We start from the raw sequence: 26,110 nt of genomic DNA, 5'->3' as shown, positions 1-26,110 counted from the left end.
CACTCCTTCGCGGTATGGAGAAACCTCTAAAAATTAAAAATAAAGGACTTTGGCTAGATTTGATGCAAATAACAAGTCATGCCTGAAAGATGACTAGACTTCCACAGCAGAAGATCTGCTGGCTTTTGTCTAGGTGACATGAACAGTACATACATCCATTTCCCTGTTGAGCTCCATTCATGTGTGTGGGAGTGTGTGTACCGTTTGAGGTGGTCCAGCAGCGTGAGGAAGGTCATGATGTTGGGCTCAGGCAGGGAGCGCAGGAGGTGCATCATGCAGTTCTCCTTAGCTGCGGGGTCTGAGAGAGCTGTGTGTGTGTGTGGGGGGGGGGGGGGGGGGACGAAGAAAAGATGTAATTATGGAAAAGGAGCACTTGAACCTCGGATCAGCTGGTGAGGGAAAAACGCCAACGTGATGACGAGGACGGTGTTGCTCGGGCTGAAGTCTCACCGATGCCTTCCATGAAAGCCGGGTAGAGGCGGTCGGTGAGCAGAGGCTCCGGCAGCTCCCTGAAGTAAAGCTTGAGCGTTCCTGCGATGGCATTGATGTCCATGTCACTCAGCATCATGAGAATATCTTTGGTATCTACGGGGCAGAATCAGAGAAGAGTCCAGATGTGGAAAAGATCAAACTAAACCAAAGACAAACTCTGCCTTGAAGAATATTTGTTGAGCAAACGCAGCTTAAATTGGGGCGGTAAAGAATCACTTTACAGCTGATGTTTTTCCCCTCTCACCAATTTATCCATTTATCTCAGCAGAATTGGGGTTCGTCTGTAGCGCAGCTTCAATGTAGAACATTGATGGTGGGTGAGGTCAGGTGACCCACTGCTTCTAATTTTGAAATCAAATACGTGTGAAAACGATGAGGTGCATAAAAATGTGACCTCAGAGAATTGTTGAGAATTTCGAAAAATATTTATGTTCCTGAGGCGCAGCTAAAGTTACATTCTAAACAAAACCTGCAATAGGTGAAATCCCCAAACTATTAATCTTTATTATTACAATAATTACAGATGATTAAGGCTGTAAAACTCCTCACTACACACTTTATAGAGTTTTATCAGACAGAGATGAACATTTTTCTCACTTTTCTCTCTTGTTTAAACTCTTAGAGTTCAAACCTTCATAGAAAAATACGTCCAGTGTTTTAGAATGAAATCATTTTTGCAAATTGAACGCAGTCTCCACAGGAAACAGAGGAGATCACTAAAGAAACTCAGGAAAAGAGTGGGACCGCGAAAGGTGAACCGCGATATATCGAGGAACCACTGGATGGTAAAAAGGGACCCACTTCCTTCGCAATAAAAGGTCTTGTTGGTTACAAGAGGAACTTTTCCTTTTTCATTTTCTATGACTGGACCCCAAACATCATGAGTGGGGTTAATGAGCATGCTCATTCCACTGGAATGGAAACACAATGACTAAATGTCCTAGGTTAAGGATCAGAGTTCTGTTTTGATGCTTTGGGCTGTGGTGAAGGAAATGAGAGGTATACGGCGTCAAACAGTGAAAGAGTGTTCTTACTTGTGTCAAATGCCAACTTCAGAGCCTGGATGTCAGTGGCCACCCCTGAGATCCTGTAGATTCCCACCTCGTCGATCCCCCTCTTCTCAACTTCCTCAATGCACTGACGGACTATGTAAGGCACCTTGGAGCGCTCGCGCCTAAAAGGGCAATAGGAGTTTGTAAACATTATGGTTTGCAGTCAGGCAGTTGTGTTTTACAGTGGTGCTTACTTTGTCACTACACTGATTTTGACTCCAAACACCCCACTCTGCTTCTTGGACGGCGTCCTCTTTAAGCTGAGGTCTCGGCTGGTAAACTTCATGGAGAATTCCACTTTTATCTGGAGGAGAACAACAGGCAGAGGCTAAGGCAGACCTCAGAGGAGGGTTCAATCCCCGGAAACACATAACACTTGACATTTTGACGTCATGTTTAATCAAAAAGTATTGAAAATACTGGAGGTAAATGTTCAGTCGGATCTGCTATGTCGCTAAAATAAACTGAATTTTCAAATGTATTTCATCTTTGAACTGGAAGCCACAGCAGAGCCCAGATGCCACTGAAAGTGACGCTCCCATTGCCTTTGATGGAGCATTTTCAAACAAGTATTGTCAATGAAAAGTTACTGTAAAGGCGCGTACATGCATGTTTTTGGGCTTCCACGTTTCAAACTCTTGCGTTCACGCATAGCTACGCACATTTTAAGACCATTTCTGTGCTCTACGTACAAAACACTGAACATGCGTTGTGAGATAAACCACTTAAACCTGAACGTAGCATAACACTTCCCTACTTCCCGTGGAGATGTGCAGGAACGCAGCTGTGTTAGGGTTTGAACTGAGTATGATAAGTCGGATCTTTGCAGACACCATACATCTATCTCCCTGACACACACACTGACAGAGTGTGATCCAGAAACTAAGTCCAAGAGTCGCTTAGAGGCTCGTGTCTTACCCCGTTCATCTCGATCACGTCCATCTGCCAGTTCTTGGACTGCACTGTCTGTGGATCCAGCTGAAAGACAACGCAGACAGAAACACAGATACACGTCAGTTCTGTGACCAAATGAGAAGACGTTTATCAGTTCAGGCACAGGACACTGCTTGATCCCATCGCCAAGCTGTAAAAGACAGTGAGACAACACAGTGAGTCGCAGGGTTTCTCCTTCCTGGAGTTTATAGACAGTAGATCTCAAAGCAGTGATGTTAAGGAGATGCTGAAAAACTGAGTGACACATCAGGACTGACAGCTTAAATGTGTGAGTGCAACTCCAACACACACACACACACACACACACACACACACACACACACACACACACACACACACAGACATGCAAAGTCAAATGGAACGTTTTTCCTGTTGGAAGCTGCCTAAAAAACAAAATTCAAGTTATGTCAGTTCACTAAAGGACCACTAGGCTGACAGCTACGCAGGCAAATCAACTTTAAATACAGACAGACTTTCATATGATTTGAGTCAAAAAGGACAGAAGAGAACCAGAGGAGGATCTAACCATAATCCTTTACTGTAACCCAAGGAGATGAAACAGGCCATCCACAGAAACCGTCCTCAGGCTGACAATCAGGAGTGAGTACATATATATAAAAACGTAAGCGTAACACTGCATTTCTGAGCATTTCTTTATTTAAATCATTGTGAATCAGGAGCAGAAGGAAAAAAATGAAGCTTCCTCCAAACTCTACATCCATCCAGTGTTAACCTTTGATCTCTCTGGCTCTCATGATGGTCTGTGTCTCCATAAAGCTGACTCACAACAGAGTCCCCAAGTCTACTCAGATGACAGAATGATGATGACTTCCAGGATGTGCCCCCGGCAGCCCCACAGGGGTCTGACCAAGGCACACATTCTCACAGTCTGGATCAGGTCCCATGAAACCATCTGAGACCTCAGAGACAGCAGCCTGTGTTTGTTTTAATTCTGCTGGAGTCTGAGCACAAAGTGTGGGAGCAACAAATGCTAACCACTCTTTTTATAGACGCTGGCCTAATGTTAGACCCCTTCTGTGCAGATGTGCTCACATTAAAAAAACACATCGTTAGTTGGGCCAGCACAAGAATGGCACACTGTCCTCAGTCTGCATTAAACTGCAAATGTTGCAAGATCTCAGCCAGTTTTCCTCATTAGCTTGTTGGGAGTCTCATTTTCTTTTAGTGTTTGTTCCAGCAAGATCCCACTTTCTGACTTAAAGACCTACTCCAACGAAAATTATGTTTTTAAGGGATTTTCCTGATGAGGGAGGACATGTATGAAGAAACTTAAGCTCAAAACTGCATTTCAAAATATTTCTTTATAGTATAATGTTGTGTATCAAAAGCAGATGATAAAGTACTTTAGGGAAAAGCTTGTAGATGTGAAGTAGAACCTACAATTGGCAGGCTACAAGCTCCCTGCTCCGCTCTATTCAGATGCAGACAAATAGATCCATGTACGTCTTTGTTTTCTCCGTCTGGGCTGACATCTGGATCTAAACTGTTCGGCTGGAGAGCTCCGATATTGCCCGCCATATTTGTTGTTCCAACAATGTTAGGCGCGAGGGAGTGTAAACAGATGTGTGACGGGAAGTGGGGATGGGCTTGCTCTGTACCAACAGACCAGCAGCTTCTAAATACTCACTGCAGCTCTGCAAAAACAATGTCACAGGTTTTTCTGATCTTGCTTAAAAATGGCATCATCCTAAAGAAAGGACGACTGGGAAGACTTTTACAACAGATCAAAAGACGACCGGAGTCTTTAAGATCACAAAAATGTGAAACAGCTACTGTCAAAGGTGAAGGAACGGCAAAGATCCAGGTGAGTGTTCATGACGAATCTTAATCATTTATTCTCATAACTGGGCTCAAATGGGGGTTCTGCATGCAGTGATCCCTCCCAGACCTGAAGTCACCCCCTTTAAATAAAAATCTTGGAGAGAGAAATCTGAATAAGTGATAAAGTGGCTCATACTCACTCTGTCAGACTTAAACTAGATGTAGTTCTGAAAATGAGACAGGAAATGTCAGGGGAACAGCTGTATGACATGAAACAGGCTTGGTGAAAATGACTTGAGACTTTTTGGTGGATGTCAGCAGGAAGACTCTGAGGTGTGGAATTGTAAATCACCAAATAACATAAAGCCTTTATCTGGTTGTCACAACTGGACAGAATCCACAGTCCAGTATAACAAATGAACAGAAAGTTCCAAACACTACTCAAGGGGCTATGAGGAAACAAAACCACACTATAACCTCCAAAGACCAGTGAAGCTTATTCACTTTTCATTTCATTACAGACAGATGAAAAATGCAACGGTCAATTTCCTTTTCAAGAAACGCTGGAAGGGCGTTTTGAGCACGAGTGTGCACGTTTGTGTTCATGTGAAGGACCGGGTGAAAGTTGGAAACGTTTCTAAGACATCCTGAGGCTTCAACGCTCATCATCCCAAAGTCAAAGGTGTCTTTGTTGGGAAAGTGATCCTTAAAGCGGACAGATAATAAAAAGCAGGGACGGCCTGAGGCAAATCAAAGAAACGCTTTCAATCACTTGTGCGCATTGATTTGTATGCATTCCAGTGAGGGCTCACTTCCCTTTCCTTATGCAAAATATATGACATGTGTGTGTGTGTGTGTGCATGAAAGCCAGCCGCTCCTCTGTAATAACGGCTGTGCAGGTGTGTGAGCCGCAGATGTGGGGCACCGCTGCTTACCCAGAGTGTGTGGCCCCCTACGCTTGACAACTGCTTTAAGGCATGTGGCTGCCAGGTTTTTGGGCCGCTCAGAAACCCTACAGAAAGAGTCGTGGCTGATTTCAGCTTTTTCTTTCTTCCAGTTCTGCAGATCACAGGCAGAAACACCTAAGTCAACATGTTCAACCTTAAATGGAGAGTCAGACAGTCGCGACCTGAAGGTAAAAACAGCTCCAGATAGATTCCAGCTCAGACGAGGAAAACAAAGACGGATCTATTTGTCCACAAGTGGATGCATGAGAATGGAGCGGAACAGGGATGTTAAGACCCAACCAGCAAATTTCCTACATTACAGAAAAGATCTTTTTCAAAAATGCATTTTCCGTCTGCTCCCGATTTACCAAGATTTGAATGAAGAAATACTCAGAAATGCCTTTTTTATGGTTCATTTTCTACATGCGTGTCCCTCACTATCAGAAAAATGAACATGTTAAAAACTCCAATAGAACAATTTTCATTAGAGCGTGTCTTTAACACAAATGATTTCAAAAAGAGGTTGCATGAGGATACATTTTCTGGTTGTGGTCATTTGAAGCCTTTTTTATTTTGGGGGCAATAAAAATGTAAAACTATAATATACAAGGAGAGCTCAAAGTAAGTGATAAAAACATGCGGCTGCATCCCCTTTTCACCATTTTTTCTTTGTGAGTTGCACTGGTGATAAAGAAAATAGCAAAATTCAAATCCTACATTTTATTACCAGATTACCTTTATTCTAAAAGGCTCAAATGAGAAGCAGTACAGATTAAGTTACTTGAAATGAGCCCAAATACTATTTACCTTTATAAAGGTAAAAAGGATTCCTATTACATGTCAAAAATGTATTAACATGCAGTTTATTTTTCGTCTCAAGTTTTAAACTCTTTTCTTTTGCGCATATTATGTAGCTTCAAGTAAATGAAGTATAATAAAACATATGATCTTACTGAGGCAGCATATTTCCTTTAAACTGAACAGTCCTTTAAAAAATGACATGTAAAGTCCCAGAATAACTCGACTAACCTTTTGAAGCTGTGCCAAAATATTAATGCATGGAGGTGACAAGCTCCCAAAAAGAACATCCTGTGTGTTTGATAAGACAAAAATTAATGACTCTCTGGGTCTGAACAGTTTTCCTCTCCTGCAGATTAGGCGTTCATTCAGCTGCAGAAAGCTTTTTATTAATCCTTTTAATTAGATTGAAGCTCAAATGGCAGAGCTCCTTCATTTTAGTAAGATTACAAGAATGCTTTTTTTTAGCCACTAAGCCTTTTTCAATACAGCTCAAGCATCACACTGACTGAAGCATTGGTGCTTTACAGACTATAGGCAGCCTGATTATTTTTAGACACGGCGATCACATGAAGGCCATGTTTACATGTTCATCAGTTGTGAGTCTGCACCACACAGCTGCTGAAGTCACCATGGCCACAGGGAGTCTTTAACTCCGTTGCCATGTTGCCTTTTCACCTCACTGGCGGTTTGAACCACTAGACAGAGAGTTGTGATTTGCAGATGAGCGTTTCACCTCCTACCGGAGGATTCTGGCACAGGGAACACGCTGACGAGTGCTGCTCTTTTGCTGCGTGACCGCGCCTGCAGCCCACATGCGTAAGAGCCGAGAAGCACCCGTGTGTTTTGATAAGAGCGGAAAAGGGTAAAGTATTTGTTTCCTGCTCTGGTTTGAGATTTTTGCCTCACAAAAGAGGATTTTATGTCATGCTGCATTAGAGAGACAAAAACACATTTTTAACAATAATTGATGAAATGATTAATTAAGTTGGTTGTATTAAAAGTGGAAACTTGTATTAATGCAACTTCAACTTTGTTTATGTAGAATCTCAGTTGGAAAAAAAAGAACCTCATGATGTTATTTTAGTACTATGATGCTTTTAGGTTAATTGTTTTCTGTTTATGTAAATAATTATTATATTTAATGTGTATTAATTTATGCATAACATTAAGGGTGGAATTAATACGATTTATTGCCCCCTCTTCTTTTTCGAGCACTCTCTTACTTCCTGGTTATTGTGTTCATTTAACTATATGATTTTTATGTTAAAATAGAGTGAAATCAAATCAAACAAAAACCACTTTTGAAATCAAAATGCAAGCAAAAATCTATCAAATTGAATAAAACCATGAGTAGAATCAAATATGAACATTTTAAATTTGAATTATTTGAGAAAAACGGTGATGCCCCATCAGCATGATCAATGTTTAGGTGATACCAGTCAAGCAGTTGATTTCCTTCAGCTAAATCCAAATGAGAGAAGCTCAGAACAACTCTGGTTTAGTGAAGCCGACTTACAATAGGAACAAATCTGGTCATTGAAGTTATTTTCTTTCCTTTTAAAGCACCTGAAGAACCCAAAGCATTCTCAGAATGTAAAGATGTTCCTCACTATAACTCGTGGAAACACTGTGGTCAGCACTTGGGGACACAGCATTTCACAGCGATGACATCATCGCTGTAAATGTTCTCTCAGTGAAACTCTAACAATCTAAAACACACATAAAAAGGTGGCTCTGAATAATTCAGCTTTATCAAATCTGTAACGTTCCAGTTCCATCTTAGCCCCGGTTCACTGTCAGCGCAGAAGAGGGACGGTCAATACCCCTCAGCAGCTAATTGGAGGATGGAGGGCTTCTTCACTAAACACAGATTGAAGCCATCCTGGGCATATAAAGCTGTTTGGCCAGAGGCAAATGGGGTCATTGAGGGTGTCAACCTGAGAATACTTTACTGACCCCCTGCTTCCCCCACTGGAGCTCATTAACCAATCACAACTCTGCACTCAGGGGGATGGCTTAGTGTCAGAAAAGGGCTATGGCTGCCGGTGGGGACACTCAGATTTATGTGGCCAGTTGAAAAGACCCATTAAAAGACTAACTGGTGCTTCGGGCTGGAGGGAGGGACCAAAGGCTAATATCTAATCGGCACTTATCAACCTATTATAATGGCCTGATTCGGAATGTGGGCTAAAATGCAGCGGAAGTGGCATATGGGACGAGGTGATGAACTTTTGAAGCCAGCTTTATTGTTTTAGCTAAGCTGGGTGACAGGGCCAGGAAGACAATAAAATCTAATCAACCCACAAAACAGGTCACTAGACACATTATTAAAGGAAAAAACAACAACCTCCACTACCAAGCTGCACTTTAATCACACTTTGCTCTCATGCCGGGACACACAAGATAGATTATGTCTGGTCCTAGTCCAATTAGTGTCCCCATTCAGCCTCCTATCTGAAGAAAGCGGGTCTTAATCATATGCATCTGTAGACTGAAGGAGGGGCGACGTCTCCCTGGTGAGCTTCAGTGCACTCATGCATCCTTTAACATGCAGATTCCTCAAAACACCTCAGGATGCAGGAAACAAACACAAATCTGTTCTGTTTCCTCAAGTATGAGAGCATCCTCACAGCGCAGAACTTAACTCTTAGTGGTCCAGAGACTTTTGAGTATTTTTACTACTTTACAATTTGCTCATTTATAAACTGTTTTTGTGCCAATGTTTGACCTCAATCTTTTTAGCACAACCCTTCCGTATTTTTTACAGATGCATTTTTAAATTTTAAAACACTATAATTCCACAATGAACTATCTAGAAATATCCAAGTACTTTTGTTAATTTCTACTGCAAATTTTGTTATTTTTCACTGCAAACGCACAAAAAAATTGAGATTAAACTGATTTGTTTCACAAGAAAGATAAGAAATATACAGAGAAAATTAAAATGTGTAAATCCAAACGCAAAGCAAAGAGAAAATTAGAACAATGTGAAAAATGTCTATACAACAAGAAAACCTCCATTGAACTACAGTATATATAATATAAGGATTTATAATATTGAATTACTCCAAATTTGAAAGCCTTTTTGGAATTTTTACATAAAATTTTAGATGAAAACTACACTGATGGCGTTTCTGTGTCATTCCGACATCCTTGTGCACCACTGATGTGACTGGCAAACACCTCGTTGAGCACTGAAGGTTAATATTTCTAAGTTAATTTAAAGCAGAAAAGGATTTTATTGACTATAAAAAAGTAAAGTTAGAAGTTATTAAAGCAAAGCCCTTTCATCTATTAGAAGATCTCGACCCACAGGCTTCTGTCATGTTACGGTTTCAGGCAACAGAAGACGGTCTCATGTCGTCTCATCTCCACCATCAACCATCACTGCCAGCAGCACAGCGATAAGAACAAAGGAGGGAAGAAAGGCTGAACTGTACGAGGCCTGATCGGATCTAGAGGCAGGCTATCAAAACAGCAACACGCCTGCACTCATGCGCTCTGGATTTCAGGTTTGTGCAAAGAGGTCGGATGAACGGGAGCTCAATTTGGAGATTCTTAGCACCGCTACACCCCATAGGCAGATTATTGACAATAAAACCATGATTGTGAGGAAGGAGGAGGAGAAAAATAAAATAAATGCTGGACCTTTAGGTCATTTCAGTAAAGTCTAGGTTTAAGAGTGTAATCCTGGTTTTATTTTGCTTGGTCTGGTTGTCGGTTCACTACCTTTTACCATCTAATGAATAAGGAAAAGCAAAGGGACAAAAGGTCAAGCCTGCTCCCAACCTGGATACATTGCTCTGAAGGTTCATTACACACTCAAATTAAAGCCCAGAGCGCCAGGGACGAGAGGAAGCACTACATAAAAAAGATGTCAGAGAGCAGCGTGAACAACAAACCTCTCTGTCAAGAAAACCTTTAGGTGCACTTGCAGGGCTGTGCATGTATGGATACGCAGTAATATATTGTAGAATGAATGGCTTAAAATCTCCGTGTGTTGATATAAAAAACAGCACTTTGTTGGTTTCGCAATTTAAAAATGTATTCAATCATTCTTTTAGAAAAAAATGCACAAAAAAGACACCATGAATTTCTATTTAGCCCCTTCATGCTATTTGTTGCTCATTTGCAATTTACCATATAATCCAGGAATCCATTTAGTTTCGCATCACCTTGAACAGAAAAAAACCCATTCAATAATTTTTTTTATAATAATGGGAAAAAAATCAGGCATGAAGGGGTTAAATTATATGTCGCATAAATGCTTTATACAAGAATATTGTGACAATTACTTAGCCCAAAACCAAAAAGAAGAGTTTGACCAAAAAAAAAAACAATAAAGTTCAAATAGAAGATCGTAAAATGAACAGCAGAGGGAGCTATCCTGACGGAAGATAAACCTACAATAAAACTCTAAGAACACATCAAACAAGCAGGTTTTGAAAATGGAGTTGAAGAACTACTAACAAGGCATTTTTAAAATATAAATATAAATGCAACTGAGAAAATATATTTTAAATTATTCATTTGCCTGATGTAAAGTAAAGAATCCTAAAACAAAACAGGCCAATAACTGAATTATTTATCAAAATATTAATAAGGAGCTATCATGATTACTTTTTGAGAATTGCACTTTGAAACACAAAATTGTGAAATTATTTTTAAAATGAAAGACATCAAACAGAGGTTTCAGACAACAGCCTGTTGACAGACAGACTTGCAGATGGAGTCCATGCAGACGGACACAGTGTGAAAGACAGGCAGAGCAAACAGATGGAAGTGACACAGGGATACATGCAGAGAGGATGAAAGGGGCAGAGCAGAGCTCAGGTATGGATGTGACATGCATGCGTGTGTGTTTGTCAGCGCGTCAATCCGAGACCTTTTGTCTGAGCAGCTTGCTCCGCACGCGCCCCCATAGCTTGGCCCCGGTGTTGGGGTGCCTCTTGTGCACAGGGGTCTGCGGCTGGCTGGACAGATGGTTGTTGTCCACACAGCAGTGCTGCTCCAAACGCTCGCAAACAGAGTTCAAATTTATATCCGAAACCAAGACCTCCGTCATCCCAAAGCTGGAAAGGAAATTTTTGAAAGAAGAGTTGGAGGAGGAGAGGAGGACGAACTCCTTCGTAACCCTCGACTGTAGCTGCTGATGTAGAGAAGCACGAAAGATGAAGCTTCGCTTCAAAAAAAGAGACCAACAAGAGAAGAAGAGACTGCCATTGCTTCCTTCACTGGGCCGATAAAAAATAATCCAAAACAGGATCCTGTTTTTGAGAGTTGATCAACATTCATCTGCCAGCATCTCCTCACTGCGCAGTCTGACTTCCACCACGGCAGCAGAAATGCAGAGGCTGAGTGAGGCAGAGCAGGGAGGGAGGGACAGAGGAGGGCTGAATGAGCCCTAGACCGGCCCTGCTCCTCCACATGTTGATGGACACACCTCCGAATAAGGGGGGGGGGGCAATGAAGAGTCAATGAGAAGTGAATGTGGAGGCTGAAAGAAAGAAAGATGGAGTGATATATAAATTCTGACCTCCCACCAACCTTTCCCAGAGCTGCTCATAAAAAGTGGAAGCAGAAATATAATAATGAAATCGAGCAATGACATCAACATCAACATAGATTTTTTTAAGAGCCACTTTGATGAAAATGGTGTTTTCAACGTGTTCTTGTGATACGATGACTCTTTATTCAAATCGTTGTGAATCAGGAGAAGTCCAAAAAATAGAAAGGCGTTTGGAAAAAAATCTATTTGCTGGGCACCCATAAGCTCCCTGCTCCACTCCATTCTGATGCATCCACTTGCAAACAAATAGATCCAGGAACGTCTTTGTTTTCCTCGTCTGACCTGGAATCTGGATCTAAACTGTACGACTGGATAGCTCCAATATTGCTCGCCATTTTTGCTGCAGCGGTAATGTTAGGTTGGGGGTGTGAGGGGCTATAAGCTTGAGGGAGATAGTGTAAACAGAGAGCTCTCAGCAAAGGGGTTGAGGCTTCTCTATGGCAACTGTCCTTTCTAATGAACTACTGCCGCTCTTTAAAACTATATCCTAGAAAACAACATTTTATTTTTATTTTTAAAAACAGCATAATTAAAAAACCAAAAGATGATTGGAGCGGGACTTTAAAATGAGTGTGAGAGCCAACGGGGTTTGATGGTTCCATCAAAACTCTGCTGCTCCTGCCATCCCTTCCTCCTCATTTTCTGTGTGTCACTGTGCCTTCCTTTCCTCACAACTCTGACTTCCACCATTTTCCATCCACTCACTCACACTTTTCCACTACAATGCATAACCCCTTTCAAAAGCCTGCGTGTTGACATTGGAAAATCACAGGAACACTTCTGCGCACTCACACATCCTGGGAGACACGGGCAGCGAATCACTGTGTTTATTCACCAAGACAGCCAGAGAGCTCTGCTCTTAGGAGATGGATTCCTCTGGATTATAAATCGATAGGTGGCGAGGGAGTCTGTGTATGCCTGTCAAAGTGCATCCCCATCCTCCATGTCCCACTCTATTTGGACAGGGGGGGGGGGGGGGGGTCTGCTAGGAAAAGTAGAAGGAATTTTGCAGATGTTTGTTAAAAGGCTGATATCATTAACACGTATTTCTGTGCGACCAGCACAAAAAGTGATGGAAATTCATGTTGGCCACATGTAATGCGTGCAGCCAAGATGCACATTGCTGCATTGCCCGCACATATTATTAGTGCATCCAAGGTTGGATTTTGTTGTACGCTGCACATTTTTTAAATTAAATTTAAGGATTAAGTCTGTTTATCTGTTGCGCACCTAGGTGTGTGTCGATTCTGATTGGCTGCTGGGTGTGCAATAAAAAGTTATAACGCACAGTGATAACCGCACGCCTATAAATATGTTTTGGTCACATAGCTTAAATGTTCTGTATCACTGCGCTGGCTTTTTAAAAACAAACTTTAGCTTCATCATCTGGACAAAAACAAGCGGTAAAAGGTGAACTTTCTCTCTGAACGGATGCTTTCTTTAACCCATCGTCACAATCAGCATATTTATATCGCTTTCCTTTAACGCTCCAGTTCAGATCGGAGGTCAAAGAGGCGCATTGTCAAGTTGACGCGTTGATTTCTGACAATGCACACTTTGTCGGCTATTAACCCTTACTATTAACCCTGGAGTAGCGGTGAGCTGCAGAAACAGCTGCATTCAGGAACCATTTGGTGTTTTAACCCTAACCGCAACCCCTGGGTCTGTGCAGCCAAGAAAAAAGTTCAGGGGAGGCCGCATGTATTTTGAATAGACTCTTTCTTGTGGGCAAATAAGTGGATCCCAATCTGGTGATTGTGTTGTGATTCCTAGAGGAATCCAGATTTGACAAGAAGAGAATGTCAGTGTTTTCCAGACTCCCTGAATTGGATTAAACAGAATCAGTCCTAGTATTTGTAGGAGAAAAAAAAGGCTTGATTTTGTCTTCTAAACTATTTTTAATCTATGAGTGGTAATCTTTTCTTACAGGCACCACGTCCTTACAGATATCAGCAGACAGGGCGTCACCGCGGTGCACAGACGTGTGGGTTAGAGAGTGTTCTGTGGTCATGATAACACAGCGGCAGATGGGAACTGGGAGCGGGACACATGTACGTCTGACTTTGTGACTGAGCGTGTTGGTGGAGGAGGGGAGGTGGTGCTTTTGTTTGAAGAAGACCTCATCTAACCCTCACCGCAGAGTATTTTTAACGAGCGGGGCTTTGTAACACTGAGACATGCGTCACAACCTGGAAAAAATGTCTGGGAAAACCAGGATTTGAAAATGGGAGGGGAGGGCAAAACCCACTGGGAGATGGAAGATATTTTTGGGCAAGATGGGAGAGAAAAATAAAAACTGAATTTGAAATGGCGCCTGTCCTACCACAGCACTGAAGACTGAATAATCTGGAAAAGTACAAAGATCTCTGGACAGACAAGACAGATGCTTGTACAAATAAAACTGGATCCTTTTGAGAAAAAGGACGTAGTATTCACGCTACCTTTAACGTTTTAAAATCCCATTCTGATCATCTTTTGAGCCATTTTACAAACATTCCCAGTTGTCTTTTAACTATGATTATGACATCTTTAGAAAAAAAACTGTTGTTTTCTAGGACATAGTTTCTGCAGAACAGCAGAAGTTCATTGGAAATCAGTTGTGGGTGGGACTGTTGGTGCAGAGAAACCCCGCCTCCCTTCCCCTTCCCGTTGAGGAGAGCTGGGAGCAGGGAGCTTGTGGCCTGCACAGCGTATTTTCTACATCACAAATACAATCTTTTTCCAACTGCATTTTTTCTTCTGCTCCTGATTCACAATGAGTTGAATAAATAAATACTCAAAAATGTTATTTTGAGCTTAATTTTCTTTTGTCATTCAACATCAGAAAAAAATACCACAAAAACATCTTATAAACACCATTTTCATCGGAGTGGGTCTTTAAACTTTAAGCTCATGCCGACAAGAACTAAATGTTTTTTCTTCTTCTCCCAAACAGACGCAAAAGTCTAAACTTCACAAAAATTCAATCTGTGCAGCATTAACCTCCACATAACCCAGATTTATTTCATTTGTGATGTTCTCGGCACTCAAACACAATCAAACTCCAAGTGGAGGTGACACCAGTGTATAGGAGCAGGCGATGTCTGTGCCATGAGTTCAACCAGGGTCCACAGCTTCACAGAAAATCACATCAACAAAATCACTGAGCAGACACGCGTTCACGTATGCACTCCCCCCCACGGATCACCAGCACGCTCTGCACACCCACATACCCAGGGAAACACTCTCAGTGGTGTTGGCTAATATTTTATTTATAGCAATGCTGTTCATGCAGACATGTTAACCTGTAATTCTGTGGGTTCACGCACATTGAAACTGTTCTGTATGGGCCCTGACCATCAAACACCAAAGAGAACCCCAAATATGTCAATTCTTTTCAAGATTACAGGATCCTGATGTGACAAAATATAGTTCATCTCCATTGTGGTAAAGGTTAACTGTTTGAGGTCTCAGTCACATGGTTGGAAAGTCTTCTGTAGATTAAAAAGGACACAAAGCAACAGTCTGAGATGAGACGAAGAACTGTGCAGGAACGTCAGCTTGGAAGATATAAGAAAAAAAAAAAAAGCAACCATACGTCTGACAGGGGCACGTATGGTTGGATAGAAAACACACAAACAGTGCAAAACATTTCACTTCCACAATCAATCCTTCCAGACTCATTTAGCCGAGAGCTGTGAACCATTTTAAAGAAAAAAACAAGTTCAAATATGGATCATACAGACGGCATTTCTATGGGGTTACAGAGACTTTTTAGGTCAACACACAGTCTCACTGGTGGGCTTACAGTTTTTCAAAAGGGGTAAAATTATCCAACCTCCCCAGTCTTTATGTCTAACCAACTTTAAATCACTGAATTCACTGCAGCTAAAACAAATGCCGTGTAAGGATGTACCACTGCCTTCTAAAGAGGCACAGCAGCAAAGTTGTAACCTCAGAGCTGTAAAAGCAAAAATTAGGGGGGGCTGTTTGTTACCTCTTTGGGAAAAGAAACAAATAAATAAACAAAACTGACATTAACTTGATCTATCCAAGTCACCTTTTTGTCAAAATGAGTACTTGTCAATACAAACACTAAATATCCTCCAAAAAACAAATAAGTGGGATTTCGATGAATCAACCTTGTTTTAAATTACTGTGAAAAACTTGTAAGGAGTTTAATTTCAAAATTCAAAAAAAAAAAAGAGTGATAAAGCAGCTGGTGTAGTCCTGAGTGCTTTGGCTGTGACATCAGGAGCAGTCCTGGGTCTTAATTATAGATGGGCTGGGTGGCACAGCCCATCATAAACCAGCTCTATATGACCACACCAACAGGGGGAGGGATGGAAAGCAAGGACCAACTCCCCATTTCCAGACTATCAGGGTATAGAGCTGCTCCCTGAGATTCAGTTGAATCTGTTTGTTTCAACTTTTGAGGTTTAAAACCAAGCCTTTCCTGATGAACATGGAGGGTTCTGGCTGCTACTCATTTAGCTTAGTAGTTTATCGTACATCAGTTGACGATAATATTTAACTTCTCCCATTGACTGTATAATAAAACTGGAGTGAGTGTTACGTCACCCATAGATCAAAGGTCAAAAGGTCAAAGTCAGCTTTATTGTCAAGTATGCTGCATCCATAAGACATACAGCACAGATGAAATTGCTTTGCTCTCACCCCACAGTGCAAGCAGCATATAAAATAATAAATAAACGACTTAAAAATAGATAAAAAGACAGTAATAGTAGGAGGAATAACAGTAGTCTAAACAGTGCTAAAGAACAAGATGACATACTTCTCTCTGCCTTCAACAAAATAAATCAGTCGCCATTTTTTTGCAATATGGATGCCACCATGTTGATGAAGCCAGATGACGTCAGTAAGCAGTAATTGGTCCGAGTCGGTCGGAGTAATCGTTTCTATGGCAACCGCTCTCGTCAATCAGGAGGGAGCTTGTTGGACAGTCCACACCTCCACAACTTGAAAGCGGGCTACGTAAACCTGTCAATCAAAGGTTGAGAGGGCTTGACACCAGACCACATACTTTTATTGAGGTATCTGATTGGCTAGTTTATAACTAGAATAACTTGCACCACAAAAAAAATATATATTGAAAAATAAATTGGTATCATCATGTCAGGTGTCGAGGCCGTCCCCGCACACCTGCCGCTGGTTCCCGCACCTGTTCTACATCTGATTAGTCTGCCTTTATAAGTCCTTCTCTTCCTCCGGCCATCGTCGGTTCGTCTGTTCTCCTCTATGGAAAAGACCACTGATCCCCGCTGGTTAAAGCAAAAGCTAAGCAAAGCCAAGTTGAGCAGCTCAAGACTAAGCCAAGCCAAGCCACGCCAAGCCAAGCCACGCCACGCCACGCCAAGCAGCTCAAGACCCAACCAAGCTGAGCCAAGCAGCCCCGAACCAAGCAAGGTCCAGCCAAGCTAAGCTGCACCACACCAAGTCAAGCCAAGCCAAGCCGAACCAAAGTAAACCAAACCAAGCAGCTCAAACACGAGCCAAGCCCACCACTTTCAGCCTCGCCTTCTGGATCTTCTGCCAGTTTACTCTCTCAAAGACTCAATCCTCTTCTCAATAAATCTGTTTCCTGTCTGCATTTGGGTCCAACTTATTCAAAACCTGACACATCAAGAATATGTTAAAAAGGTATCAGATCAAGAATTGTCATTCTGACAATAGAATGAATGACTGATAACTGTTTATTTTTCCATAGACGTCTATGGGATTTTTGCTTCTTGGAGCCATCAGTACTTCATGTTTAGAAAGTCAGATGGGAGGGGTCACTCAGTCCAGTTCTCATTTTCATCAAATGGCTGTCCTGTATTTAATGTGAATGCAACTGTTTGGTTCTTTTAATGCCACAAGGGAATTCAGCAACAGTCATAGGTGAAAGATGGACTTAGTGTTATTATACCAATATGATTTAATAAATGAAACATTAAAGTTTTACTTTGGTTTTGGGGAGTTCTGAGCACCACTCCAACTTGTTGCTCTAATTTTGGATAATTGACAGTTTATATGTTCTGCGGTTTATTTTTACAGCTGGGAAAACACTGGAACGATGTTAAAAGAGGAGACTTTCCTCCAAACTGTGCGTAAACTTTGAAACGGAAGCTTGGCATGAACTGCTTTGGCATTAAATCTGAGGAGAAAAATTACTCATGAACAAACTCACACACATAAATGGGTTAGAGAGCGCTGAAATATTCAGCACACACATTTTCATTTAGTGCTTATAGAAAAAAGAAAGATTCATGAAATTGAAGTATAAGGTCATGGAGCTGTAAGCTTATTGGACTTATTCATCAAAAATGACAGAGCAGCACATGATAATCACATGTTTCTCACTGATTATGTTGATGGGCTCACATTGCAAGCGGGGTGAGGCTTGCAACTGCAGATGGGGCTGCGGGTGGATAATTCAATCAGGTTTAAGTCGACAGGTCTCTGGAAGCGTGTTTATGGGATGACCCAGTGCTCTCCTTTGATCTTCTCTGCTGCTATCGTTGGAGCTTAGGAGCAGGGAAGGAGGGGGTAAAAAATGAGGTTTGTGAACGTGTGCGAGTAGTTTTCGAGGGAGGGTCCTTCAGGGCAACGGGAGGGTGCTAAATGGGGGAGTAGAAACGGGGGGGCGGGGGTTAGCAGGGTGGGAAATCGCAGCCTCAGGGTGCTCTGCAGATAATTCCTGCTTCTCTTTCATGTGAGCCGTTGGGGGCATCTTCCTCCGTAAACCGCTCCATCACTTATTAAGCACACTGGAACAAAGGCGTTGAACAAGGAAGAAAGAAAAGACAAAGAACATGAGGGGGGTTTATTAGCGTGTAGCTTGGCGTGTACGGTTGGGTGTGGCTGGGATAAAGATGGAAAGAAAGTGTATGTTCTATAAGAGAAGGCTGCCAAATGCACAAAACCTTTGAAATGCTCAGGTAGATCACCTCACCAATCAGTATTTAGAAATAGTTTCCTCACTAACTTACATCCACAAGCACAGAAAACAAAGAGGGCAAGAAGAAGATATCCAGGTAGACTGATGCAAGAGAACCCACTAAGGCAGTCATCCTGCAGGTTCTGCCCGACCTCCTGCAGACATCTAGGTCACACTTTGTATGCACGGCAATCTTCACGTCTTTTTTTTTTCAATCATCCCGTTTTTGAAAATGCAGCCCTATAGTACACAAAAGGTGCACGTACTGTTGCTTCACCACTGCCCTGTGGTCTGCTGCTGTTATTGCTGCCATTCAGAACCCGTCATCTTGAATTTGTTGAGTCAGATATGACATGCAAAAGAAGGTGCTTACTTAGAGCACTGTGCATGCAGCATGGGTGATGGTTTGATTATTAACTTGTAGCTAAAAAGGTCAAAAAAATAATGATGCAAATGGAAATCTTAGTTGGTTAAATTACAAGGTGCTAGTCCGCTAGTCAGAGGTGGTCGACTTCATATCTATTGAATAAAGCTACACCTAAAAGGTTAATCTGTTCTTTTCTTTTCTTAAGAGCATAAACTTTTTGATGTTTTCATCATAGCTGTGGTTTGATGTGCATACAAGCTGATGCTGTGATCTCTGCTTGACTGGGTCAACGTTGTGCTTCATCCGACTGGTATGACCCAATTCCAGTGATGAAGGGGGTGCATCCTCAGAAGACCAAGCAGCTGACCTGCTTGAATAATTTATCTCAAGTGTACACCCACTGCTGACTGGATGCAAGCACCTGGAAGTCTACATTTAGATGATGTGAAGACAAAGGTGGGCTTAGGAAAGGAAGAAGTGACGATGCTGCAGACTGAGATAAGGAACATGGATTTCAAGAAATCCCATCAGCGATAAAGATGATGCTCGGGTAATAATAAACAGGCATTCAATGAGTCTGCTTATGCCGTCCTTACCAATGCCTGCATGCCTACATTTGTGTGTTTCTTTGAACACATGCATTAAAAGTTAGTTAGTATGCTTAAGGAATGTAACTGAACCTTGTAATTTTTTGGGCGCGTTCACACCGTGGTGTGAAACACAGATACTCAAAGTTAAGATATGCCACACACTGGTTTGTAGTAAACTCGTCTGTGGATAAAAGTTCTTTTAGCACGGTTTGATTCCAGGCCTCCTCACTCACATGTCATACCTTTGGTCAAACTACTGAACAATCTGTTTGTTGATAGGGTTAGGGTAAAGGGCAAAGCTGTGCTGTAAATAAATAAGAATGCACAAATGGTTAAATTAAAATAGTCGTAAAATAGTTTTGAGAGACAACAAGTAGAAAAGAGTGTGTACCACTTATTGTTTTAGGTCAGCTTTTGTCTCTGTGGTTATCACTGTCATTCAATCTCTAACATTGCAAAAATGGGGAAAGCTTCACCTCAGGACATTTGTATTTGAGATTAAATCTAATATCAGAGATAGAAAAAAAGTGACGGAGTCAAAGAGAAAATTATTATGTATAAATGGGGATGGGTCAAATGCGGAGAAAAAATCCCCCATTATTATTATTAAGTCAAACCTCTTAAACTTATTCACTGCCTATAAAAGTCATAATGCTCCGACAATCTATCAAGGGGTTCTGCTTGGTAGTTTATCAAAGTCATACTGAAACCTTTTGACAGATTTTGGAGTGTTGTGTACCACAAAAATCAGGAAGTACAACCAGAAAAAAAGTTCAAAGGTATAATATTTACGGGGGGAAAAAGCTATTTTCCCTTTTTTTTCATGCCACAGAAATAATAGTTATTTTCTATCATAATAGTAATAATGAGATAAACACAAATCAGTTTCTTATTTTTCTAAGGGGTGAAGTAAGACTTTGTAGCTCCTATTGGGTTCTTGTCAGTGAGAAATAGACTCACATGGTTCTTTTCTTGTTGAAAGCTGCAGACCGTTGAACTAGACTGAATACATTTAACACCAGGACTACGGCTTAAACCATCTCAGGTGGTAATGGTTCCTTCTAGTACGTGCATTAAAAAGACAAAAATCAAATATTTATCTCTCACTTCATGAGGGAATATCATGGTCTACAGTCTCAACTGGCAAATTTATAAAATTTTTAGTGAACTCTAACAAAGAACATCAATTTTCATTAACTGCAACAAATTGACCTAATTTGTTATGAATTTAAGATGAGGTGGTACAATCCCCATCAACTATCAGCGTTACAAGCTCTGATGATTTTGTGTTTGAGTAAAACTGGGTCAGCCATTCTGTCAGGAAAACATCCATCTACCTCCCCCCCAGTTTTCTCTTTACAGCAACTTGTGACAAGAGAACATGAAAGAACTTTACATTTAATCAAATCGCATTTGCATTTCACCAGTTCACTAGGATAACCGTTCACTTAATCAATAGAGGATTGATTTGTGGTTGATTTTTCTCCGAATAAAGAATTGAAAAAAGAAAGAATACTAGGTCCCAAAAACCTCAGAGATGCTCTGTCTGATCAGATAGTCTCCATTGATGGTGTAAGTACCAGGATTTATCATTTAAGGCTCACATATCTCAGGCATGTAAAACTGCATTTTTTTCACCTGCGGAATATTGCTAAGATCAGAAATATTCTTTCTCAGAGTGATGCTGAAAAACTCATTCATGCACTTGTTAGGTCTAGACTGGATTGTTGTAACTCCTTGTTAGCAGCGTGTCCTTAGAGTTCCTTAAGAAGTCTCCGGCTTGTTCAGAATGCAGCAGCTAGATTGTTAGCAGGAACTAGCAGAAGAGATCACATCACTCCTGTGTTAGTTTCACTTCACTGGCTCCCAGTTGATTCTAAAATCAAGTTCAAGATACTCCTGTTAATCTATAAGGCCTTACATGGTATGGCCCGTCCTATATCAAAGACCCTTATAGTGCCTTACCAACCAAACAGAACACTTCGCTCCCAAAATCCAGGACTGCTTGTGGTTCCCAGAATTTATAAAAGCACAGTTGGAGGTAGAGCATTTAGTCACCAAGCTCTCGTTTTATGGAATAAGCTCCCAGCTCTTGTAAGAGAGGCCGACACAGTTTCTACATTCAAAGTTAGACTGAAAACATTACTCTTTGGACAGGCTTTTTTTCAGACTAGTTAGTATTCAGAGATTATTTAACTTAAGGTTAATGTGTTTAAATTAAACTGAATAACAATAACAATTAGTTGTTAGTAGGGTGCTAGAAGTTTGAAGCTGGGGTAGCTATGGTGCACTGGGGTTCTGTCCTCTTTTCCCATCTACTTCTACCCTTCTTCTCTTCTCTATTCTTGATCATTATTCATCATTTAGTTCTCCATGCCTCTGTTTGGTGCAGTGCGATTCATGTATTGTCCCTCTTTTCCTCTCCCCTCTGGGTGAGTGGGAGTGCTTCCAGATTCCAGTTGGCTTATCCGTGCTCCTGTTCCTGACCGTGTGCCTCCTTTCTGGCTTGCCTCTACTACTGCTTCTACACCTGGCTGTGGATCCTGCCTCTGGCTCGTCTCTGCTCTGTACCTGGCCGAGTACCCCGTCTCTCCTCCTGCTCTGACACCTGGCTGTGGATCCTGTCTCCGGCTTGACTCGCGCCCCCCGCCGTCCCCCCAACTCCATCTGGATGAAGCTCGTCTGCTGGACTTTAAATATGTAGTTGTAGAGTTAGATAAGTTAATTCTTTTGTATGAGTTCTGGTAAATCGCCTGTCCGTCCTGGGGGAGGATCCCTCCTTTATGTGGACACCCCTGAGGTTTCTTCGTTTTTTCCGGAATCCGTTTTTTTTTTTTTAGGAGTTTTTCCTTACCACGAAGTGGGGTCTAAGGGCAGGGATGTCCAGTTTAGCTTAGTCAGTTTTTTATTTCAATTTAGTATTTTCCTATTGAATTCTATGCATTCATTATCCTTTTGTTTTTATGTTTTACTTTTTCAATTACCAATAAGAAGCCCATCGGGACGACTGTTGTTGTGAATTTGGGCTATACAAATAAAATTGAACTGAATTAAATTAGATCATAGGACAACTTTTTTATCACTGTAACGAATGACAGCAAGGAGCCAGAGAAGGATTAGTGAGAAAGGATGGATTCCGTATAAATAGATCAGCTTCCTTCACACCAAACAAACAAAAAACAAGGCCTTGGGTTGTACTGATGGAAGAGTAGACAACACGAATAAGACTAGATACAATCAACCCAAGCAACTCCTACACGGCCGTCAAAACACACACTATAGTCCACATCCCTCTAACTCTACAGGATTATACAACTCACATTACATAATTCAAACAATTTGTGACTGTATGAAACTTTTAAGGTGCCCTTGCTCACAAACGCCCCCTCATCCCTTTGAAAGCAGGGATAGTTGGGGGAACAGGTGAGCACTCAAGCCAGCGCCCCCGCCAGATTAATGCCTTTCATGATTTTGCCAGTGAGACTTTCCAAAAAGCACACTGCTGGCTCTGTACACGACACACTGGTTATGCAACGGGCCGCTTTAAGGGGAGCGATGCATCATCTGAGAAACTCAAAGAACTGCAGATAACAGTGCTGAAGCTCAAGGTCTCTAAAGTGGTTCAATTCAGCTGTTATCACAGCCCAGTGATGTGGCTGTTTTTAAGGATTTTGTAATTAAAGGAGGTATTTTTGAGCAAAACATTTAAAACCTGACACCTGTGAACTGTAGTTTACAGTAGTAAGCGTCTTTGTTTGAATTTTAAGATTGCATGCATTTCAATAACATGTTTAATATGGATGAAAAGCTAAAAAAACCTTCTGGAGGGGCTTAAGAAATGCCTCCTGTACATGTAAACATCATTATAAGCCTCATTTAAACCCCCATAAGATGCTCACAGGTTGCATAACCGGAAAAAAAAATGTATAAAAGCATTATTTGATTACAAAAAAATCACTTGTAGGGAGCAACAAGTGAATCACCTGTTGTTTTCAAGCCTCTCAAGCAGGTGTTTAATGCTGCTCCTTTTTTTTAAGCCATTGTGATGAAAACATCAGCACAAAAGCAACCAAAGTCTGCACAGTCCAACCCGGAAACAGGGAGTATCCCTCCCTCGCCATGGGACAGGAAGTCATAAAGCAGGATCAAACGTCTGGCACAGCTCCGTCCTGCAAACGGACTGTGTAATGTCATGGGAGCCTGTGGGCTGCGCAAGTCAAAACAATTACAGCAGCCAGTTGTGAAAACGTAATGCATCTGTTTGCTGTCACTTTGCAGCGAGTCTGTACTTAAAGCCAACATTTGCAATCAACCGTTTTGTTGTCAGCTGGGGCATAAAAAGCCACGTTTCCCTTTACATTAACAAGGACAAGAGCTTCTGCTGAAATGAGGACAAGAAAAGCAAAAAATATTTCAGAGCCTCGAGTTGCAGACCCCTGATCTAGTTCAAAGCCCCCCAAAAAACTCTCAAAATGTTTTGTTTTTCAACAGAACACAGATCCAAACTGAATTTACAAATGTATCATCAACTTATCCTAAGAGTAGTTTAAGGTCAAAGGTAGCACAAGTCCACAGGCTAAACCCATTATTTTAGGCCATTGGACTCCCAAAAGCCTGGGAAGAATACTAATCATCAGTGTATTTTTCTCAGCCCACAGATTTCCGGCTCTGTTTTTCCCCCCTCCATCTTGAAGGTCTAGCCTGGATGTGTGCCTAAAACCAGGGGCGTATGAAGACGGATCCCTGTAGGAGTCACAATGCTCTCAAAAGCACAAAAAGGGAAGTTTGGACACAACAACTGAAGATAATGAGCCACTTCGAGCCAAAGCATTGTAACACACATTATAAGCACACTCTTGTTAGTCGTTGATTGTAGCACACTAAACACACATCTGGGATTTTTATTAAGGTGCAAGGACTGAAGGTACCGCAACAAAAACCTTAGGAATGAATTTTTGTAGCCACTTCGAGGCACACCTGCTGTTGTTGGTGTACAGCAGGGATGAAGCTCATTCCTCAAGAATCACTGGAACTTCAAGAGGACTGATTGTCTGAAGTCTGATTGGAAAGAACTAATGGATAATACCTGCTTGGATAATGGCCAAGAAGTGCTTCCTATTTGCTTTTACTCAAGTCAACAAAACATGAGAAAAAAACAATTCTTGGATTAAAAATGATGGAAAACACTTAATAAAAAAAAACCTTTAACATCGTCGCTGTTGCTGACGGCATCTAAATAACACACAGCCGTTGATATACCGTTAATGTTCGACCGTTCACACAATCACCGTCAATCAGCTGATTCTGATGCAGAACCTGATAGCAGCTTAGCACCAATATGCAACACATCGACAATGCATATTGGCACAAAAGCCTCATTCTCCACAAAATAATTAGCTGATTTAGATTAAGAACACTATTTTGCATTGAGAAATTCAGCCAAAGCTAATGTGTAAGCTAGAGATGAGCCACTAACATGAAATAACTAAACGGCTCAAATTTAGAATTTTTGAAGGGACCTATAAATCTGATGACCACCAGGAAATTTGTTGAAGAAAGCAGACCTCGTGTCGGCCGGAGAAAGGATCAAGCATTCTTCTTAATGGAGCGTAGAACCACAGTGGCAGAATCTGGCTCCAGCCAATGCTGCAGCACAATCTTCAAATCTAAACACCAGAGGAGAGCATTTCTTCACATTCTCAGTCTAACCGCTTCTCCAGAGTAATGTGGTATTTGACATCAAGTCAACAGAAAGTGTCAGCCTCTGTTTAATCTTCATCACACAATTATACTGCAGGAACAGAACTGGCCTTCTGATCAGTACTGACTAACCACTTTAAAGCCAGAACAGACAGTCCAAGCCAACATGCGGTGTGTTCCTGCTGGGACATTTGGTTCCATGTTTACCTCAAAGCTGCCTACCGCACCAAGAGGAAAAGGGAGAAGACATTTTAGAACAGAGAAAGAGCAGAGAGGCCTCAGGAGACCAGTATGTCAATGCTAATCTGTTCTAATCAATGTGGTTTACACCATCTGAATTTTTCACCTCATAATCATTTTACTTCACGTTCTACTGAGGTGACCTGAGGAGAGCCTTAAAGTCCCCCTCTGATCAATCCTCTCTGATCAATTGTAGAAGTGTTCCCAGCTGTCTGTTTTAATTTTAATTATGCTGTTTTCAGCCAAAACCAAAAAACCTGCCAAACCTATCAGAGCTGCCATAGCTCATTAGAAATTCACCTTTAAGTCATGGGTGGGACCATTGATGCAAAGAAAAATGCCACAAGAACATGTTGAAAAGACCAAAAACAGGATTGCCTTCAGAGCGGGTCTTTAAATACAGAAAACAGCCAGTAAACATGGCTGTGGATCAAAGAGTGACCTCCCAGCCGACGGTTGACACTCAGAACACTGGTTCCTTGACCACACAGGGTCTTACAGACATGCAGCAAAGGCGGCTTCACTGGGAGGCAGCTCCTTGCAGCGTGTTGGCAGGCTGAACTGAGCAGGAATCCAGCTCTGTGCTGCTGAAGGCGGTGCTGTGACGAGTGGATGAGACAAATCCCTTCCACCCAGAGTCATCTGTTGTCAATAATTTCCCTTTGAGGTGTGTGAGAGTATGTGTGTGTGTGTGTGT

The 26,110-nt window shown here is 41.6% G+C and overlaps 1 protein-coding gene and 1 long non-coding RNA gene across 6 annotated transcripts in view; one reads left to right on the top strand and one right to left on the bottom strand.

Moving 5' to 3' along the window:
* The window catches only part of abr (ABR activator of RhoGEF and GTPase), a 118,730-nt gene that overhangs the window by 3,783 nt on the left and 88,837 nt on the right, over window positions 1–26,110 (bottom strand). For all 5 annotated transcript variants that reach the window (XM_011483721.4, XM_011483722.4, XM_004076596.5 and 2 more), the window contains 5 exons: window positions 2,463–2,522; window positions 1,739–1,848; window positions 1,527–1,666; window positions 451–585; window positions 202–307 (listed from right to left, as the gene is read on the bottom strand). In XM_011483721.4, the coding sequence (XP_011482023.1) occupies window positions 202–307; window positions 451–585; window positions 1,527–1,666; window positions 1,739–1,848; window positions 2,463–2,522 (551 nt within the window). The remainder of the gene's footprint in view (window positions 1–201; window positions 308–450; window positions 586–1,526; window positions 1,667–1,738; window positions 1,849–2,462; window positions 2,523–26,110) is intronic.
* On the top strand, window positions 9,447–24,157 carry LOC144983582 (uncharacterized). Its single transcript, XR_013647314.1, has 2 exons — window positions 9,447–9,540; window positions 24,125–24,157. It is a non-coding gene; the product is annotated as an uncharacterized LOC144983582 (long non-coding RNA).

Source organism: Oryzias latipes, chromosome 14 (assembly GCF_053564925.1).
Source record: "Oryzias latipes strain Hd-rR chromosome 14, Olatipes_Hd-rR_3.1".
Classification (NCBI taxonomy): Eukaryota; Metazoa; Chordata; class Actinopteri; order Beloniformes; family Adrianichthyidae; genus Oryzias; species Oryzias latipes.
Note: the sequence above shows the minus strand (reverse complement) of the source record. Positions and strands in the feature narration are given on the sequence as shown.